This window comes from Rhinatrema bivittatum, chromosome 2 (genome assembly GCF_901001135.1).
Source record: "Rhinatrema bivittatum chromosome 2, aRhiBiv1.1, whole genome shotgun sequence".
NCBI lineage: Eukaryota > Metazoa > Chordata > Amphibia > Gymnophiona > Rhinatrematidae > Rhinatrema > Rhinatrema bivittatum.
The window spans coordinates 658,666,000-658,686,581 of record NC_042616.1 but is presented as its reverse complement, the minus strand read 5'-3'; the positions used below and the strand labels follow the sequence as shown (position 1 = coordinate 658,686,581).

General features: G+C 41.2%; 1 protein-coding gene across 1 annotated transcript in view; it reads right to left on the bottom strand.

Annotated features, from left to right (window-relative positions):
- Positions 1–20,582, bottom strand: part of MCMDC2 (minichromosome maintenance domain containing 2) — a 298,944-nt gene that overhangs the window by 121,749 nt on the left and 156,613 nt on the right. Inside the window, exon 9 of the mRNA XM_029591416.1 lies at positions 16,148–16,353. Coding sequence (XP_029447276.1) covers positions 16,148–16,353 — 206 coding nt within the window. The remainder of the gene's footprint in view (positions 1–16,147; positions 16,354–20,582) is intronic.

Here is a 20,582-nt window from a genome sequence, read left to right as displayed (position 1 = left end):
GGAAGTACAATACAAAAGTCCCGAAATATGCGCTCCTAGAACCTCCTGATGCCTTTTTAATGATGTCGGAGCCGGTAGTATGCTTTTAGGAGGCAGGAAAACTGCAGGAAATATGCTTTTTTTCTAGCCACTCTGTTTTTAAAAAACCAAACAAAATACAAGCTGATAGGAGGCAGAAAAACAGTGGCTCGTTCTGTTGACAAGGATTTGGTTTTTTTTTTAAAACAAGTGATTGAAGCTACCGGTGGTGAATTGCATGAACTGCAGGATCAAACTTTGCAAAAGACAGGTTTTTTTTTTTTCCAAAAGACTAGGGACCGGGTAGTATAAAGGGTACGCTGTCACTCAAACCCCCAAGCCAAACCCCCCAGTGATGTCACCAGAAGCCCAAGCCCCCCCCTCCAAGCCCTTGCTGTAGATAGGCATGCCCCAATAAAAAAAATTACCAGAGAGCAGGCAGGAAACTGTGACTCATTCTGTACACAGAGACAGGGGAGAATCCAATTACACCCCTTCCCTCCGCCCCCTCTGCCTCAAGCCGGCCTTCCCCCAGACCTAAATCTGAGCAGAGGATAATTGAAAGCAGTGGGGGGTGCAGGTTTGCAATGGTGAAACACAAGGCTTTAGTTTTGTTTTAAAAAAAACAGACTTCTGTATTTTACAGCCATATAAAAAACAAGAATGCACCAGCGGATCTTAAAGAAAATTTATAATGAGCCAGGAAATACCGGCAGTTTTGGCGGTATAACACCTCTTTTGCAGGCAGCTAAAGCATGTATGCCGTCTGTGACCAAGAAACAAGTGATTGATTGGCTTACAGAACAAGATGCTTATTCTTTACACAAACCTGCTAGGGTACGATTTAAAAGAAATAAAACCATAGTGTCAGATATAGATTGGCAATGGCAGGCAGATTTGGTTGATATGACAGCCTTGTCTGGTTATAACAGAGGCTACAAATACATTTTGACGGTGATAGATGTTTTGTCAAAATACGCATGGGCTGTGACCCTAAAAACAAAAACAGGTCGTGAAGTGGCAGAGGCCTTTGAAAATATATTTAAAGGTGGTCGTGTTCCCAACAAAATACAAACAGACAGAGGTAAAGAGTTTTTAAACAGATCTGTGAAGAGTTTGTTAAAATACAGGGGCATTCAGCATTTTGTGACCAACAACGATGTTAAGGCAGCAGTTGTGGAGAGATTTAACAGGACTTTAAAATCCAAAATGTGGCGATACTTTACAGCGCGCAACACTTTTCGCTATGAAGATGTGCTTCCGGCTTTTATGAACAGTTACAATCGCAGTTTTCACAGAACAATACAGGCCCGCCCCATCGATGTAACACCCTCAAACTCACTGCGGTTCTGGAAAGTAATCTACGGCAATAACAACAAACATGAAACTGCTAAGCCTTTTTTAAAAAAGGGGGATCATGTTAGACTGTCAAAAACTAAAGGGAAATTTGAAAAAGGTTATGAACAAACATGGACAGATGAGATATTTATAATTACCGACGTCCTAAACAGGGGACAGAAAACAGTGTACAAGATACAAGATTATGGTGAGGAAACCATTCAAGGTTCTTTTTATCCTGAAGAATTACAGAAAGTCAGCCCTCAACAGGACAGAATATACCGCGTTGATAAGGTTCTAAAGGTAAAAGGGAGAGGTAAGAACAAGCAGTGCTTTGTGAAATGGCGAGGATGGCCTGAAAAATTTAACAGCTGGATAAAAGCATCAGAGATTCAAAACATTTGATTTGAAAAGGCCTTGTCTCATAAAAAGAAAAAAATGAATGAAGGGGGATTTTACGTAACGCTGCCTAGTAACGCCTCTGTGAGAATATTTCCACAAAACAACAGCTCTAATTTCACCACACAATTAGCTAGACCTTTGGACCTACAGGGCCCGTGGGAAGTGGGTCTGGTGGAAATACAGTACCCGAACACATGGGATAATATTAAAGAAGACCATAAATATGTTGTCACCACTGGTGAAGGAAGCACAGAGCATCACTTTGTTGTACGAAGAGGGTATTATGCAACCGTTCAAAACCTGACGGATCAAATGAACCACGACATGAACAGTGTCCTCAAAGCCATGGCACCACGAATCATCTATGACCCCAATATCCGAAGAATCAAATTAAAATCAGAGGACAAAGCAGTAATTTCTGCAGGGGGTGACTTAGCGACCATTTTGGGGCTAGAAGCTAAAACGAATACGAACCGCTCGCTATTTCCAACGGATATCACAGGAGGGTTTAATACCCTATACCTGTATACGGATATTGTAGAGCACCAGCTGGTGGGAGACCATTTTGTGCAGCTGCTTCGTTGTGTTCCCACTAAAGGGGGTAAGGACGAGTTTATCACCTTCACTTATGATAAACCGCATTATGTTCCTGTGAACAAGCAGCACATAGACACCATAACATTTGAAATAAAGACGGACCAGAACCAACACGTCTCATTTCGCTATGGGAAAGTGATCCTTAAGCTACACCTGCGACCCCGGAAAACTATTTTTTAAAATGGTTGTGGTTAAATACTATGGGGACCCTGGCGCATACAGAAATTACTATGCAGCACAGGCCGGTGAAGGCCTTTCGGGGTATTACGGTGCTCCGGTCATGTACGGGGCTGGGATAGGCGGAATTTTTCGTAGTCTCTTTAGAAAAGCAATACCTCTTTTGAGAAGGGGTTTTGAGATTGTTAAACCTCATGTGAAAAGTGCAGCAAAAAACATCGCCAAAGATGTTATGGGCCGTGTCACAACGGCGGTTCTGCATAAAATGAACAATAACACAGAGCAGGAGGGGTCAGGATTAGTGGTTATTAGAAGAGCTGTTAAAAGAAAGAGAACCAATCAACAGGGGCCTCCTGAACCTTTTAAAACAAAGAAGACCAAACGTGCCAAGTCTCAAAAGACTAACCGCAAGGGGAAGAAGAGAAACCTCTCCGCCAAGAAGCAAGATATATTCTAAAAACTATGGCTTTTGTACATCAGGGGTCTGAAGAATGTTTGAAATCAGAACTGGATCTGTTTCAACTGGCCCCCACACAAACCAGCATAGAAAAAAGTGTTTATGTGGAGATTCCGCCATTATCTGCCTTGTCAGAAACAGCCCCTTTAGATTTTTATATAGCCGGACATGGCGAGGATTACCTGGATTTGAACAACACGTTGCTGTACCTGACCTGCAAAATCGTGAACGAAGATGGGTCCGATCTTGAAGTAGGGGCCAGAGTAGCTCTCGTGAACTATCCAATAGCCTCTATTTTTAGCCAGCTGGATGTCACTCTCGGAGATAGACTCATTAGTCAGAGCAACAACTGTTACCCTTACAGAGCCCTCATAGAACTGTTTCTCAATTACGGCGAGGGTCCTCTCAAAACACAGTTTACAAGCGGCCTATTTTATAAAGACACAGCCGGAAACCATGAAGTGAGAGACGTGGGATCGCGTAATAAAGGTTTTACCGAAAGAGCTGTGTTTACAGCCGCTAGCCATAAAGTAGAGCTTCTGGGACATTTACATAGCGATCTGTTTTTTCAAGAAAAGCTGCTCATAAATGGCGTGGATGTGAAAATTAAACTAACGCGGAACAAAGATACGTTCTGCTTAATGAGCGGAGATGCCAACGAGAGGTACAAACTCATTATTTTATCTGCAGCCCTCTTTGTAAGGAGAGTGAAAGTGTCACCGGGAGTGCGCTTGGGGCATGCAGAAGCGCTGCTGAGAGCTAATGTCAAGTACGCCGTGGACCGTGTAAGTCTGAAAGTCTTTAGCATACCGGCTGGCGCCCGTGTGACTAACCAGGAAAACCTCTTTTTGGGACAATTACCCAAAATTATCGTATTGGGCTTTGTGGATAATGACGCTTTCAGCGGTAATTACTCTAAAAACCCCTTCAATTTTAAACATTACGATATTAACTTTGCTGCGCTGTATGTGGATGGTGAGCAAGTCCCAGGGAAACCTCTCCAGCCGGATTTCGATAACGGCTGTTGTATCAGAGAATACATGCAGCTGGTTCAAGCAACGGGTAAACATTTGAAAGACAGTGCTCTCTTGATTGATCGTCAAGAGTTTTACCAAGGTTATACCTTGCTGGCCTTTGACCTATCACCCGACCAAGAGTGCACGGACCACTACTCTTTGATTAAAACCGGTAATCTGCGGGCTGAAATCCGTTTTGCCACCGCTTTGCCACACACGGTGAATATGATTGTGTATGGTGTCTTTGACAACGTGATAGAAATTAACCACAGAAGGAACGTCCTTTTTGATTATCTATGATGATGAACACCGTACAGATCTACCGTATTTTAAAGAAGGATCCGTATGTTACAAAATCTTTTGTAGACGTCCTACCCAGTGACTGGCTGTCTGATGTACAAATAGAAAGGAAACCTGCAAGCTTGGTGGTAAATACCCACCCCCACGACCTTCCTGGAGAACACTGGCTAGCAATATACGTGACTGAAAACGGCACAGGAGAATTTTTTGATTCCTACGGGCAACAGCCTGATAGTTTGTTCTTCCCTAACAGTATTATGAACTTTTTCAATAAACATTGTGAGGATGTTTTATACAGCAGCAAACAACTGCAACACCCTGTATCTACAACCTGCGGTAACCACTGTGTGTTTTTCCTACATCAACATTGTAAAGGGCTGTCTTTTGAAAATATTTTAAAACTGTATTCCGAAGAACCATTGCAAAATGACAAAATGGTTTTACAATTTGTAAAAAACAACAAACAGAGAACATGTTGTATGTCTAAATCTTTTCGCTGTCTGTTTCATACCCCCCAGGTGTGTGTACCGTACCAAGAATATTGTACTAATCCTAAATAAAAACAATCTCTCTTGAGAGTTTTTGAAAAACAAACCAAACGTCTATAGTCTATATTTTAAAAAGCCTTTTTTTTTATTTGAAAAGATATAATTACACCTTCAACCATCTGTTTGTATCAAGTACTTTACGTCTTTTACGGGGGAGGGGGTCTTTGCACTTTACAGTCTTTGTGTACATTTCAGCAGTTGTCGCTGAAGGATTTTCCTTGAGCTGTACCAGCAGATCCCTGTTGGCTGGATTACCCATGACGGTGGAGGGCATGTTTAATTCTGCCAGGGTTTGCATGAACTCTCCCCAACCTTTGGGTATCCTCCGATGTGAAAGAGCACGGGTCTGTGTAGCTCCACGAATCAGGTCTAATAGGTTAGAGCCACTTACAGGTCTTCCCTTGTATACAAAAGTCCCATTACTCTCCCAGGATGCAATGTCCTTATTCTTTGACAGTTTATTGAGCAGTATTTCTGCATTTTTTCTACGGTGCATGCTGATGCTGTTTAACACTTCCTGCAGGATGGGGTCTGGGGGGCTTTTGTGCTCTAGAAATGCAGAGGTTGCTGTATCATCCTGTGGGGGTAGATACAGATTTATTCTTTCTTTTTCCATTTCTCCGTGTCTGTTAAGCACCAGATAGCGCTGTAGCACTTCTGAATAGCGTTTGGCTTTCTCATATTCAGACATACCAGAACTTTGAAGTATACCTTTCATTTCTTCATCGAGTCTTTGAACAGCTGTGGTTCTAATATTTTCCTCATGAACTGAAGGGCTTCTCAAACGGTCAAGTTGTTGACTAGACACTAAATACATTTTTTCTGTGTGCTGCATTAGTATTTTAGCTCAAAAGCCCCGTGATGAGTGGTAGCGCGAATCCTAGCAGAGGCCCGATAAACCCCCCTGACTGTTTGACCAGCTTCTTTTTTTTCTTAAGTGTTATTCTTTTATCACCCAAAATCCTTATGGCTTGACGTTTCCTTTTCAAGATGTTTATCTGCTGTTGTGATAAAGGAACATTACCTCTCAGAGTGTTTAGTGCGATCTCCGCTATGGCCCCCACTAAATCGTTAGAAGCGGCCTTTAGGATAGCTTTTCTCCGTTGCGGAGAGGCTTGAACTAAAAGTTTTAAAAGGGCTAGGTTCCGCTTTAAGCGAGCAGACATGATCTCTGGGACACACACAAAACAAATATGTGGGGGAGAATATATATTCACTTCTTTTTATGGAGGGGTTGTGTTTTTTCACAATATACAGTGGTCCATTCTGGTGGAAAGATGTTTGTCCTCAATCTGTAACGCTCAGGGGTCGTAGCATTTAAATCCACGATGAGATATCCATATGGCTTTCTGGTGGCATCCTCAAAGGCTTCTAAAAAGAAGCGTGACTTACCGGGGTACATCTGTCTGGCTAAAATAGCGATTTGCAACTTGTCTCTAGGATTCTTAAAGAGCACCATATATTTGGTATTTAAGGCTATAGTTCTGCTTGTTTTGCCTTGACAGAAGACATTTTGTACAATATATATAATACTCAGATTTCTGTGATGCACGTATTGTGTGAAGGCTTTCTCGATTTCATCACTTTTACAAGCAGAAGCCATCAAATCGTCTATAATAACCATATTTATTTTATTGGTTGGAAACAGTTGATCATCATTAAAAGTATCAGGCAAAGAATCCATAAAGGTAATAAAAGGATATTTACACAGCATTTCTTTATACAAAGGTTGCCAGCAACTATAACACCATACAATATTATCAGGCATGTCAGTCAACACACGTCCAGCGTGATCTAGCAGGTTTTTAACAAAGAAGCTTTTGCCGCTATTTGACGGTCCGGCTAAAATACACGAAAATGGGTGCCTCCAGCGCACATCCACAAATTCAGTATCCATAAGGCAGCGTATTAAAACCCTCTTTTATCACCCTTTTATCGTATACGACCCTTTGTGTTTTCTTAAGTAGGCCGGTCTCTATCGCCCAGGTCTTTTTGTTTCTAATGATCCCAGATTGTTGTACCTGTATCTTTTTAGGACTCTTGTCCACGGCGTCAGTTTTATAGTCAAAGACGAGGTCTTTCAAATTAGTGAAATTGATCTTTTTACAATTTTCTACATTTAACGTAAACCCCTTCACTTTCATACAGGTCTTTCCGCTGGATAGTTTGTAGCCATATGTTTTGGGCCCAGCCGATACAAACTCTGTGATATGCTCGTCTGCGGGTATCTCGCTCGTCAACTGTCCTAAATAATCTCCCAAAGGCGGATCGCTGGCACCCTCACGACTCACAAATATCACAGAGTCTGTATCGTGGTACAGACAACGTTCTTGCAAACTGTCAAGCAGTTTGTACAGTTCTAAACGAGCATAAGCAGTTGTGAAACAGGCAATGAAGATGTTTGTATTACCTGACAATATGCTGCGGTCTTTTGAATGCTTCCATGTCACACAGGCTGTTTCATCATCAATAAAATCGCATGATGAAACATCATATTCGGGTGAAAACAAATACTTATACAGATCGTCAGGATCTCTCACAATACTTGTAACAGGTAGGTTTGTTCTTTGACCAAACTTCCCCCACAAAGAGTTTAAGAAAAGCTTGGCAATTTGACGCTTTGCGGGGTTTATACTAACCTGTTCAGGCCTTAAAACTACGCCTTCTTTTTTGTAAAAATCAGATATATACATGTTTTGTTTTTCTACATCGGTACACCACTGAGGGTAACCAGAGGCCTCCTGTTTTTGACGGAGATGCATTTTTATGTATTCAGAAAACAGGCTGACAGATTTACATTCAAAGTGCCATATTTCACATATTTCAGCAACCACATACCCTTTTGCAACAGCCTCATTCATCTCCACAGTGCACCAAGTCCCTACGAGGGCTCTCTCCTCATCCGTGTGGTTGCACATATCCTGCAGACTGTTGTCAGCGCATGTGCGGCACAGTGGGAACATGAGCTTACCGCTCACACGGACCGGTAATACTGGGAAAAAGATCTTTCGTGGTGGATACACTTTGGCTTTAACAAGCCCAAAATAGTCTGAGAGGGGTCCAAAGCTGTCATAAATGATTTGCGGGTGGCCAACAGGGTATTCCTTGGTTTTATTGACAAAGGGGTAGAGGCTGGTAAAATCATAGTAATGTATTTTTTCATCAGCCCTGGCTTTATAGTACAAACATGTAGCATTGGTTCTACCACCAAAGAGGGCATCTCTGGGTACTAGCTGCTGCGGCAGGCCTGATTTAACCAGAAAGTCTGCACAATCCCTGATATTTTCTTTCACCATTCTCTTCCATTCGTGTCCCCACAAGCTTATGACCTTAAACCCTCTTCTTTTCAGGAAATCTGCTTTGATTTGTGTTTTGTAATTGAGAAAACCAAAGGTTGTAGCCGTTAAGGGGTTCTGGTCTTTATCGTTATAACAGCTCGGACAACCGTGGAAAAAACAGCCGTTAAATTCAAAAGCCGTTGGTACCCCATCAATAAGTGCATAACCGTCAAGAAAATAGGGACCCACCTGCTTTTCACCCCCCTTTAGAGCATGGGTGATCTGTATTTGCTCTGTGGCCTCTGTATACATCAGCCACTGTATAGAGGGTGTTGAATATCTCTTTGTGTGTCTGTGATAGTTGTCTGGAGGGACGAGTGCCACGGTCTTGGGTTCTAAGAACATAAACCTGTACATAGCCATGCACACAGATGCCAGTGTTATATATTGGAAGGGGTCTATACACCTTTTCACAGTTTTAGATCCACCATCCTGCTCTACAACCACCTCTCTCTCTGTCAAAGCCATGATTTCATTTCTGTATAAGACACAAGCTTGCCTCAGAATGTTCACATCCTGTTGGCAATAATAGGCCAGCTCCTTTTGTAAATCAAAGGTGTTATTTTGATTGTCCCTGTACCATTTTAAAAAACTCCTCTCTTTCTCCAGACATCATATACCCATCTCCATAATACTCAACACCGGGCATAGGTCCCACATAATTTTGATTAACCCTGGTGTTAAAAAAATGCGGGAAATAACCCTTACAGCCTTGAAACCCCAGGGCTTGCGGAAGCTTGCTAAGCTTCATGGGCAGGAAATTTAAAGAGTCTTTAAACCGTATACCCAGGGGTTCTATCGTGATTTCTAAGAGCTTAGCACCCTGAGCTAACAAGCGCACATCCATCTTTTCCTTTAGCAGCTCTCTAACTACAAAATAACCATCATAGCCTTTAGAATTATGCGCTATGAAGGTGTATCCTTTGAACTTTTTGTCACAAAAAATCTTAACAAACTTAGAAATACTCTCAAGACCTTTGAACTCCCAGTTTCTTGTGTTGTTTAAATCTGTTGCATATATATAATTTGGAACGTGAAAGCCTGTTTCCTGAACACATTCACAATCATAAAATATATATTTTTCAGATATTTGTGCATGATCAATAGGGGGCATAAAACACAAATGCTTGTCACCAGCGATCAAGGGCTCAGAACAAAGCTTACATTGTCTGACCCGGCATTTATGTTTTTTATCAACATACGATTCACATTTTTCGCACAGTATTTTAAGCAAACACTCAACTTCTTTTTTTAAAGCCAGAACTGTATGCCTTTCTAAACACTCTTGAGAACGACAATACAGCCTGCATTTCGGACATCTCTGTTGTACCCCGATATTGTCTACACACATTGCTGTTAAACAGAGACGGCACCATAATGTACAATTATGATCGTGACTATATGGTTTCTGGCAAAAATGACAGAAGTTTCGCTCCCCATAGAGCTTTTTTACATCTAAGATTCCATAAAAATGGTCATCATGTAGCAATATAAATACAGTTTTCTGGAATTCAGGTCTGTCCTTTGTCTTAAAACACCACCATTGTTTTGTATAAAGCACAACTCTTATGTTTATACCCAAATGTTGTTCAAATGTTGAGACATCATCTAGCATGACCTTTTTATGTTCTGACCACCCTAGCTCTGTGTGCAGTTTTTTAGCACGGTCTAATAGCTCTGCATCTGTGAGCTTTGTTGGTGACATGAGCGCTGTAACACTCCCTGCAAAGCAGAGCTTATTATCTGTGTTGTTCAAGTCTATTAAATGCCTTCTCTTTTTATGTATGATTTGACTGTACAGAATAGACCTTAAAACCCTTCGTGACCCGCCCCCTCTGTTCCTTATAACAAGAATGACTATGCGGAATGTCTCACCAAACTGTATCTCTCTATAACTCTGCAGGAGTTTACTAACTTGATCTAAGAAATCATCAGCGTTCAAATCCTGAGGGTTTAACTTTCCCGAATACAAAGAATTATGAAAACCTGTAGAATGTAAATGAATCTGTATATAATCATGGGGGGACACGTTATGGCTTATTTCATTTAGAACATGCTGTATGCCTTGTCTCACAACATTTTGCGCATCTATGAAAGAATCTATTCTATCTAAATTAATAAAACGAAATTCCTCTGAATAAAGCACGCCATTAAATTTTTCTAAATCATGGTTCCACCTTCTCACAAATTGCACAAAATTAACCGGTTCATTTTCTACAGCTGCATTTTCAGAGGTCTCTGGTATACAATTATTTACCAACCCCCCTGAAACATTGTCATCGGTACAATTATCTAAGAACATGCTTTCACATTCTTTCTCTACTTCCTCCCTGTGCACAGGTCTGTTGCTGTCTCTCTCATCTTTTCTTTCGGAAATAGGCTTTTTTGCAGTCTTTTCACGGTCTAAAATTAAAAATAATAATAATTAACACGGGTGGGCTCATACTTTTTTTTGCAATATTTTAAGAAGAATTTTTCTTAAAACTATAACAGTATAGATTCTTACCTTTTTTGTTTATCTCTCGGTTTTTTGTACGGTCTTTCGTCAGATTTCTTTGGCATATGCTGCTCATGGTCTGTTATGTAAAAAAACAAAAAAATGGTAATACCTTTTCTTTTACACAGTTGTGAACTAATTGTTGTTTTACCCGTACAGATATATAAAAAAATACTTCTTACCTTCAACTGCATCTTCAGACTCCTTTCTCTTTCTTTTGGAAATAGTTTTGTTTGCACCATTTTCACATTCTAAAAATTACAAAATAAAATAAAAAAACACAGGGTCACACACACACACACTTTTGATGTCTTTGTAAATAGATCTCTGCTTCGTTGACTGTTATGAAGGAAAAAAAGAGAGACATTTGGGAGGGTCATAGACATTAAGGAAAACCTATTTCTCACCATTATTTGCATTGCTGTCAGAAATGCCTTGTTGATCAATTTTTTTTCTGTCTAAGGCATTACTGCAGCCAGGCTGTTCTTCTTCTTCTATGTTCAAATGTGTGTCTGATTTTGCAATATTTTCCTGTTCTAATGATAAAACAGACAAACACTGTTTTTACTACTGTTTTTTAAAAATCATATCTAAAAATATACATTAAAACTATTAACTCACCTTTCAATTTCCTTTGTTTTCTGCGTTTAGTAAGTGACATTTTATTAATAAACACAGGCTTCTGCCTTTCTTTGTTTGAAGAATCCATTTCTGTTTCAAACTCCAGACTGCTGAATCTTTTCTGGTCACCGGCTATACCCTTTTATCACCAGCATTAGGTGGGGCGTAACCACCAACAAACCTCAAAACCTGTGTATTGAAACCAAAAAAAAAAAAAAAAAAAAGCTACCTGGCCTCTCTGTCATGTGATGGACATCTTATAGAATAAGATTGTTCTCTTGCTTGGGTTATCATTTACAGGGCTTTTTGAATGTATTATCAATATCTCTTTAGATCTGAAGCCCATTCACAAAACTATAGTATGTTGAACCTTTTTTTTGTGATTTAATGTTTTGCTGACCATTGTTTTTCCCTGATTAGATTATGTGTCCCAGACAGCTATCCGCACCTACCTCATTACAATATACATCCCCCCCTTTTGTTCATGAAAGGTAGTGTGTTACCAACGCCCTCTTAGGTCTTGGGGCACTTTACAAAAAAATTGGTCTCTCTTGAATGTCTTGTCATTCTGGTCTTTTTTTTTCCCTTCCAAATATTGTCTCATTCTGATTAGATTAACCATTTACAGATCTTGGATCCAGACAATTTCCCCCCCCACACATAGCTCATAGCAATATACATTCCTTAGTTAATGAAATAGTTGCTGTATCAAACATTTTACAGCCTGTGCATTGATATCAAAGAGACTTAATAAAACCATAAGATATCCCCCCTAAAAACTTCCATATCACCTTAAAGCACAATTGACACATTTTGTTAATTCTGATATATTTATTAGTTGTTTTTATTAACTAATTTATACACATGGCAAAATTTGTTAAAATATTACAAAGTATTTCATTGTCAATACATACTTCTGAAATACAGACAAGAAAAAACAAAGACTGCTTTATTATACATTTTTAAAAAAGGACTGGTGTTTTCTACCATAGATGATGGCATTTATATATTTTATCATTAAAATCTCATCTGTAGGTTTAAGCAAACTGTTTAGTTTTTGAACAGGATTTTCAGCAGTTTTCACACTGTGTATAAGATATATGATCAGATTCATATCGTCATTGTTTAGGCTTAATACACCTCGTTTATATGCAGCTAGTACCACAAGATTCAAAACACGTTCTAGGCACAACCTGTTACAAGCGGTCCTTAATTGTTCCTGTGTGTCAGAGGCAGTCCAATAAACGCAACTATGATCATCCTGACTCGGATCGTCGAGAACACAGCCTTCGCAATTTTCATACCGTATGCCAGACAGACATTTTTTAAGAATACTATAGACAGCCACCCTTACGATCGATCTAAATGTTGTTTTTCGAAAAACTCCATGCACCGGCGGTGGTTTTGGGAATCCTATATAGCTCCACCAGCTGAAATCGTGCACATCTTCAGGATTGTTGTTTTTTTTTTGATCACATGTATCTGGTTCTTTTATATTTGGACAGAAGCAGCAAATACAGTTCATTTTGATACCTGGTGTGTCTCCATATTCTTCTGTTTGTAAAGATCCTTCATTTTCCTATAAAACATAATGTAAAACATTAAATTAAAACCTCTTCTAAACAAACTCTCTATTATAGATAGCTCCCAAACACGCCACCCCTAAAATGCATCATTAGAAGGAAAGAGATTTTTTCTTACCTTACACTCAAGCTTTTCCAACAAATAATCTGCTTCGGCATCCAGAGCAGCTTTGTGCAGCTCTAAATCTTCAGAATCTAAAGCATTTTCATTGATCAAGTTTGGATCCTGCGAATCAAAAGCTTTTGCCCCAACGGAAGTTCATCAAAATCTGGGTCAGTGCTTCCTCCTTCTTCTTCTGCCCTCCGCTTTCGTTTATGGCTCCTCTTTAGTTTTGGCTGTTGAACGATTTTCATTTCAAGACGCTTAGGTGTTTCATATACGGCCATTTTCAGGAACAATTACAACAACTCTGCTTGAAGATTGTTCTCACGTGATCACTATCACATGCTTATTTCTATATCCGGTCTTGCAAGTTTGGGCGTGTCTAACAGAGAGGGGAGGAGGGAAGGGTTGTGGGGGAGAATACAGAAGTCTGGTTTTTTTTAAAACAAAACTCCACATCAGACACTATGGTTTTATTTCTTTTAAATCGTACCCTAGCAGGTTTGTGTAAAGAATAAGCATCTTGTTCTGTAAGCCAATCAATCACTTGTTTCTTGGTCACAGACGGCATACATGCTTTAGCTGCCTGCAAAAGAGGTGTTATACCGCCAAAACTGCCGGTATTTCCTGGCTCATTATAAATTTTCTTTAAGATCCGCTGGTGCATTCTTGTTTTTTATATGGCTGTAAAATACAGAAGTCTGTTTTTTTTAAAACAAAACTAAAGCCTTGTGTTTCACCATTGCAAACCTGCACCCCCCACTGCTTTCAATTATCCTCTGCTCAGATTTAGGTCTGGGGGAAGGCCGGCTTGAGGCAGAGGGGGCGGAGGGAAGGGGTGTAATTGGATTCTCCCCTGTCTCTGTGTACAGAATGAGTCACAGTTTCCTGCCTGCTCTCTGGTAATTTTTTTTATTGGGGCATGCCTATCTACAGCAAGGGCTTGGAGGGGTGGGCTTGGGCTTCTGGTGACATCACTGGGGGGTTTGGCTTGGGGGTTTGAGTGACAGCGTACCCTTTATACTACCCGGTCCCTAGTCTTTTGGAAAAAAAAAAAACCTGTCTTTTGCAAAGTTTGATCCTGCAGTTCATGCAATTCACCACCGGTAGCTTCAATCACTTGTTTTAAAAAAAAAACCAAATCCTTGTCAACAGAACGAGCCACTGTTTTTCTGCCTCCTATCAGCTTGTATTTTGTTTGGTTTTTTAAAAACAGAGTGGCTAGAAAAAAAGCATATTTCCTGCAGTTTTCCTGCCTCCTAAAAGCATACTACCGGCTCCGACATCATTAAAAAGGCATCAGGAGGTTCTAGGAGCGCATATTTCGGGACTTTTGTATTGTACTTCCGGTGAAATCATCAAAAACAGCCAGAGTCCATTAATACTGACATCATTAAAAAAGCGACAGGACCCTTTCTGATGACGTTTTAGGGGGTGTGTTTTTGGGGGGCGGTGTGGGGTGGACTTCCGGTGATGTCATACCCGCTACGTCACAGGGGGGTGTGGCTTGGGGTTGGGGTGTGGGCGGGGTCATCCGTGACATCATGGGGGGGCGGTTTGGGGGTGGGAGGGGCTCCCCATTCACTTCTATTGGGAGGGGAGGAGCATCGATGGGGTCTGGGCGGGGTCTGGGGCGGGGGCCAGGGGCGGAAGGGGTGGGGCCGGGGCAGAAGGGGTGGGGCCTGGGGCAGAAGGGGTGGGGCCTGGGGCGTGGTCGAGGGCGGGATGAGGCGGGAGGGGCGTGGCTACACCCCCATTCACTTCTATGGGGAGTGGGCGGGGCTTAGACCGGAAGTGAATGCTGATTGGCTGCGGAAGGGGTGGGGCCTGTGGCGGAAGGGGTGTGGTTGGGGTGTGGTCGAGGGCGGGAGGAGGCGGGAGGGGGCGTGGCTACGCCCCCATTCACTTCTATGGGGAGTGGGCGGGGCGTGGGCGGGGCTTAGACCGGAAGTGAACGCTGATTGGCTGCTGTCATCCTTATCTCACCTGTCAATCAGTTTGATTGATCGTGTACCCATTATACTACTGTCAGCTTATGCTGATGCTTAGGGCAGAGAATTGGTGGGAAAATTAAAAATTAAATAAAGAGGCTGCGGGCAGGGCGATTAGCTGTAGGGTGCTGGGGTTCTAGGGAAAAAGGGAGGAGTTTGGTGGGGATTGTTGTAACAAGCTGAAAGCGTTTACTTGCCTGTTGTTCCTGGTTGAGCTGCATTCTGCCCACCCACCCTTGTTATGTTTCTTTGTTGGGCTGCTAGTTTGGTATGTGGGCTTGTGATTGTCACAGCAGGGGTATGTGGGTTGTCCGAGCCAGTTTAGAGTTTCAGCGTTATGCTGAATGGTTTGTTGGCTTGACCGGATGGTCATGTCAGCATATTGTGGGGATGGAACAATAGGCTGCAGTTGTTCCATGAACGGCTCCTTGCTAGACTGAGGCAAGGGTCGTGTGAGCTGGTGGTGATAAATTGCCAGTGGCTTGCAGGCCGGGTAGCCTGGGGGCATTCATCTTGCTGGGTGGTGGTGGATGATCATCGTGAGCTGGTCATTTTAGTCAGCTCGAGCTGTTGGTTATGTGTTGTTAATAAAAGCTGTGGCCTATTTTGATTCCATTCAGGTATTAGTGTATTTATTGGTTTGTGGTGATCATTGTGAAAGGGCGGACACAGGGAGAGGTGAATGTCCTGGTTACCCATGTTACACTTTAAAGTCTTTTTTTTTTTAATATTGTTGCTGTTATGTAGAAATCATTTTTAGATAATATTAGTCTTCAAAACTGTACTTGATTCTTTTAGATTTTTTTTTATTGATGTTATTATATGATCTACAGTGCATGCAGTTTTAAGATGGTATGCTGTATTACCCTGTGTATTATTGAAGAATACAATACAATAACATGGTACAATACAATAACATGGTACTCTTCTGATACACAAGAGTAAGGTATTTTATCCACCTACCCTTTTTTTTTCTTTTCCTAAAAGAAGACTGTTAAAAGCCTCATTTGCACAGTAAACATAAGTTTCTTTGTCATACCCTTTACTAAATGGTTACGCCTAATTACTACCAATTTAAAAACTCCAATAAAATCTAGAATTACCATAGTAATTGTTATATATGCTTGAACACTAGGTCATTGAGAAATCGTATGTGCTCACCTGATTGAAGAAGGTCTAGTTTATCCTTTTTATAAGAAGACAAATCTCTTATAAAACAGATCCCACCTTTAGCAAGCAGTGCACTGCCAGCCTGAATACTGGCAGTTCCAGTTCCATGCTCATCTTTGGTCACAATGGCAAACATTTCACTAAATGTTAGATGACATATGCCACGAGGCACAAGACAAATACTATAACTCAAAAGCCTAAAAAAACAAATAAACCCAAGGTCAGCAATCTGAAAATTGCTTTTCAAACTTATACAGAGCAAAAAATAATGGAAGCATCTTTATTGGGGTATGGCACCGAAAGCCTTCATTTGCAGCTACCTGGAGTTTCCCCCCATTTTGAAGCCTCCATGTCCTATTTAGCTCACTATTGTGATAATAGTTCTGAACCAGAGGCTATTAATTGACTTCAGAATGTAATAATAATAATAAACTTTGAATATGGCCACAAAACATCACCATTGTATAATGGTTGGGATTGCCTTCCCCATGACCTGACATTGATGGCATGAATTAATGATTCTACAGGAGACTTGTACTGCTGTTATGCATTAAAGACAGCAGCAGAAGAAGAGTGGGGCATTAGTACTGCCTGTATAAAAAGATCTCACCAAGGTTTTCAATGCAGAACCAGATGATGTGGTTTAGTCAATAATAATATTTGTTTCTCTCAATTACTGCAACAGTATTTAATGCACTATTTGAATAATTGAAACTCTCCTTCAGCAGATTTTAACTTTTTTGAGATTTTGGAGGTTCATGCAGGCCCTTGCGTAACCAAAATCTGTCACACAGTGTGCCCACTATTGAAATATCAACATGCTGAATACAAATAGAATAAGAAAATATGGCTTAGATATAGCAATACAGAGGCTAACTTTCAAACAGCTGCGCATATCCCATATATGTGTATACTATATATGAATGCATGAAAATCTACCTCTATATTTTATAATCTGCATGTATATGATATATGTAGGTTATAAAATAGGTGCAAATGTACCCTGCAACATGTACATGTGAATGTTAAAAAACGTGCAAATACATATTATATCTGACTCAGTTTTGACCTATCCAGCTAAGTAGCAGCACTTAGCAGGACAAGTTTTAAAACGCTACATATCTGGCTAATAGGATGATGCATCAAGAGCTATATACAGCATATTTAGCCCTACAAACACTATAAACAGCATATATAGCCCTATTGTAGTGATATCGTGCAATATCCACAATGATTAGCATAACCTAGCCCAGATTTCCTACCCTATTACAATGAGCTGCTTTGCATGGGATTTGCATGTGTAAATTTAGCAAATCCTTGTAAAGTAGCTCATGCATAGGCAAGCTGATGTAAATAAATTAACACAGCCAACTCAGAAAATTGTCAGCCACATTAATTTAACTACACCTTCTGAGAAAACATTAATCTCGAGTCCTGATGCTCTAACATTCGATTTAAAGGCCCCACCACCCAAAAAAGTGTGAAAAAGGCCACAACCCCCCTCCATATCCCAGGGCTACCACTTGAGGAGGCCCCAATAAACAAATTTAAAAAAAAAGTCAGTGGTCATGCGACGATGGCAGCCCACTCCCCCCAATCCAATCAACAAGTTAGCCAAAGGGACCCCCCCCCATCTTCCCTTTCAAACAAAAAATTGGCCATAGATCCCCCCTGGCATCTCTCTAACCCCCCAAATTAAAAATGTCTAGGTCTATAGTAGTTACCCCTCCCCCAGACCTATCAAATCCCAAAAAATCATTGGTCCCGCACCCCATTACCTCAACATCTCAAAATCTGGCAAGAAAAAATGCCTGGGGTAATTGGGGCAAAATCTGGTTACCGGACCTTGGCCACTTGGCTGTGGGCAGGTGACTGGAGCAAGGTCAGGTTGACTCCATTTTGGAAAATGGCGCTGACTAGCCCTGGGTTAGGAGGCACTCCGGGTCCTTTCTCTTGCTGGATTTCGGGAGTTTGAGGTGATGGGGTGCAGAAGGGGGGCTGGGCTTCCCTACTATAGACCAATGATTTTTTGGGACTTTGGGGACAACTATAAACCAATGAGGTCTCTTTTTTTTAAAATTTAAATAGATGTGCGTATAACATGTACAACGTATCATAATAATAATAATACAAGTAATACAAGAAATATAGCAGCACAATATTTTTAAATGGAGCAAAGTAGAAAGCATAATCCACAACCCATTTTTTTAAAAATAACATCAAGTAGACAAGTAACACAAGTGTTACCAAGCACAAACAAAAGACATCTCATTCATTCATCCTCATTTACTCCAAAGCTGAAAACTCTAATCTACTCACTGAGGCTTAAAACCTAAGCAATTTAAATGATTTTTCTCTGTGACTGGCAATAAAGCAAAAAAGAGGACCCATATTTTTATTTATTTATTTAAAGTTTTTGTATACCGACATTCGTTAAGCAAACATCACATCGGTTTCCATGTAACATAAAACTGGCCAACAGGGCTTTACAATGAAACTGATAAGAGAACTGGGGGATGGTAAGGAGGGGGAAATAAAACGGGGATTACTGTACAGGAAGAATATAAGCGTAGTAATATGACTAAGCATGAAAACATAATCATATATAAGCAATAACATTATATACAAATATTATATACAAGCAAATTGTTTGCAATTGAAAAAGTTCTGGGTTAGAGGGGAGAGGAGAGGGGCAGGGCAGGGGGTTGGAGAGCAGGAGAAAAAAGCGGGGGGTTCATGTGTAGGCTCGTGCGAAAAGCCAGGTCTTGAGATTTTGTCTGAATTTTTTGGGGCAGGTTTCGTGGCGAAGATGGGTGGGGATAGAGTTCCATAGGGAAGGTCCAGCAAGGGAAAGCGTACGTTGTTTGGTGGTTGTTAGGTGGTAAAGTTTGGCGGATGGAGTGTGAATATTTGATGTGTAGGGTGTTCTGGTGGGTCTGGAGGGGAAACGGATGTGTAGACTGTCAGAGAACCAGAGCATGTCAGGATTGTGGACGGCTTTGTGTATGAGAGTGAGTGTTTTAAACTGGATTCTGGCAGTGATAGGAAGCCAATGTAGATGTTTGAGGACAGGTGGAATGTGTTCTTTTCTGCGGGAGCCGGTTAATATACGTGCAGCTGCATTTTGCAGTAGTTGAAGGGGGGCAAGGCTGTTTTTCGGGAGACCTAGGAGCAAAGAGTTTGAGTAGTCTATTTTGGACAAAATAAGGGCTTGTAGGGCGGTTCTGAAATCATTAAAGTGCAAGAGGGGTTTAAGTTTTTTAAGGGTGTGAAGTTTGTAATAGCAGTCTTTGATGGTGGATGATATGAATTTTTGTAGGCTGAATTGGGGGTCAAGTGTGACACCTAGGTTTCTAACAGTTTGGAAGAAAGTGTGTAGGGGGGGGGGGAGCATTGTTTGCAGGTGTAGGTACTGAATTGATGGATTGAGGAGAGATGATCATAAGTTCTGTTTTGTTGGGGTTTAGGGCTAGGTTGAGCTGAGTGAGGAGAGAGTTAATGGATGTAAGGGCACTGTCCCATCTTTTTAGTGCATTGGTGATGGAATCTGAGATAGGTATAAGGACCTGTACGTCGTCTGCGTAGACGAAGTGTGGTAGACTGAGATTTGAAAGCAGCTGGCAAAGGGGGAGGAGGTATACATTAAAGAGTGTGGATGATAAAGAGGAGCCTTGAGGGACGCCCCTTGTGATGTCGATTGGTTCGGATTCGTGGTTTTCTATTTTTACCTTGTATTGTCTGTCGCTTATGTATGATTTGAACCAGTGTAGAGGAGTCCCAGATATGCCGATGTCAGCTAGCCTATCGAGTAGAATGGTATGGTTGATGGTATCGAAGGCTGCTGAGATGTCTAATAGGGCTAGGATGTAAGTTTGACCTTGGTCAAAGCCTTTGATGATGAAATCAGAGAGGGAGAGAAGAAGGGTTTCAGTGCTGAAACGCTTTCTGAAGCCGTGTTGTGATGGGTAGAGAATTTGGTGTTGGTCTAGGACTCTAGGTAGTCTGAGAGTTGGTTATTAACGGTTTTTTCAAGGATTTTGGCAACAAATGGCAGGTTGGAGATAGGGCGGTAGTTGGATGGGTCGGAAGGGTCAAGTTTAGGTTTCTTGAGAATGGGTTTGACAACGGCTAGTTTAAGCTGTGTGGGAAAATCCTCGGTGGCGATGGATATGTTGATGAAATTAGCTAGAGGTAGGGAGATGCTGTCAGGGATGGTCAGGAGTATTTTGGAGGGGATCAAATCATACGGGTGTGTAGAGGGGCGCATTTTCTTAAGAATAGCAGAGATTTCGGTAGGGGACGTGTTTTTGAAGGTGTCCATTTTGAAGTCGGATGTTTTTGGGGTAGAGTTGGTCTGAGTGGGAACATGGGCAAAGCGGGAGGCGATGGTGGCGACCTTGTTGTGGAAATATTGGGCGAGTTGGTT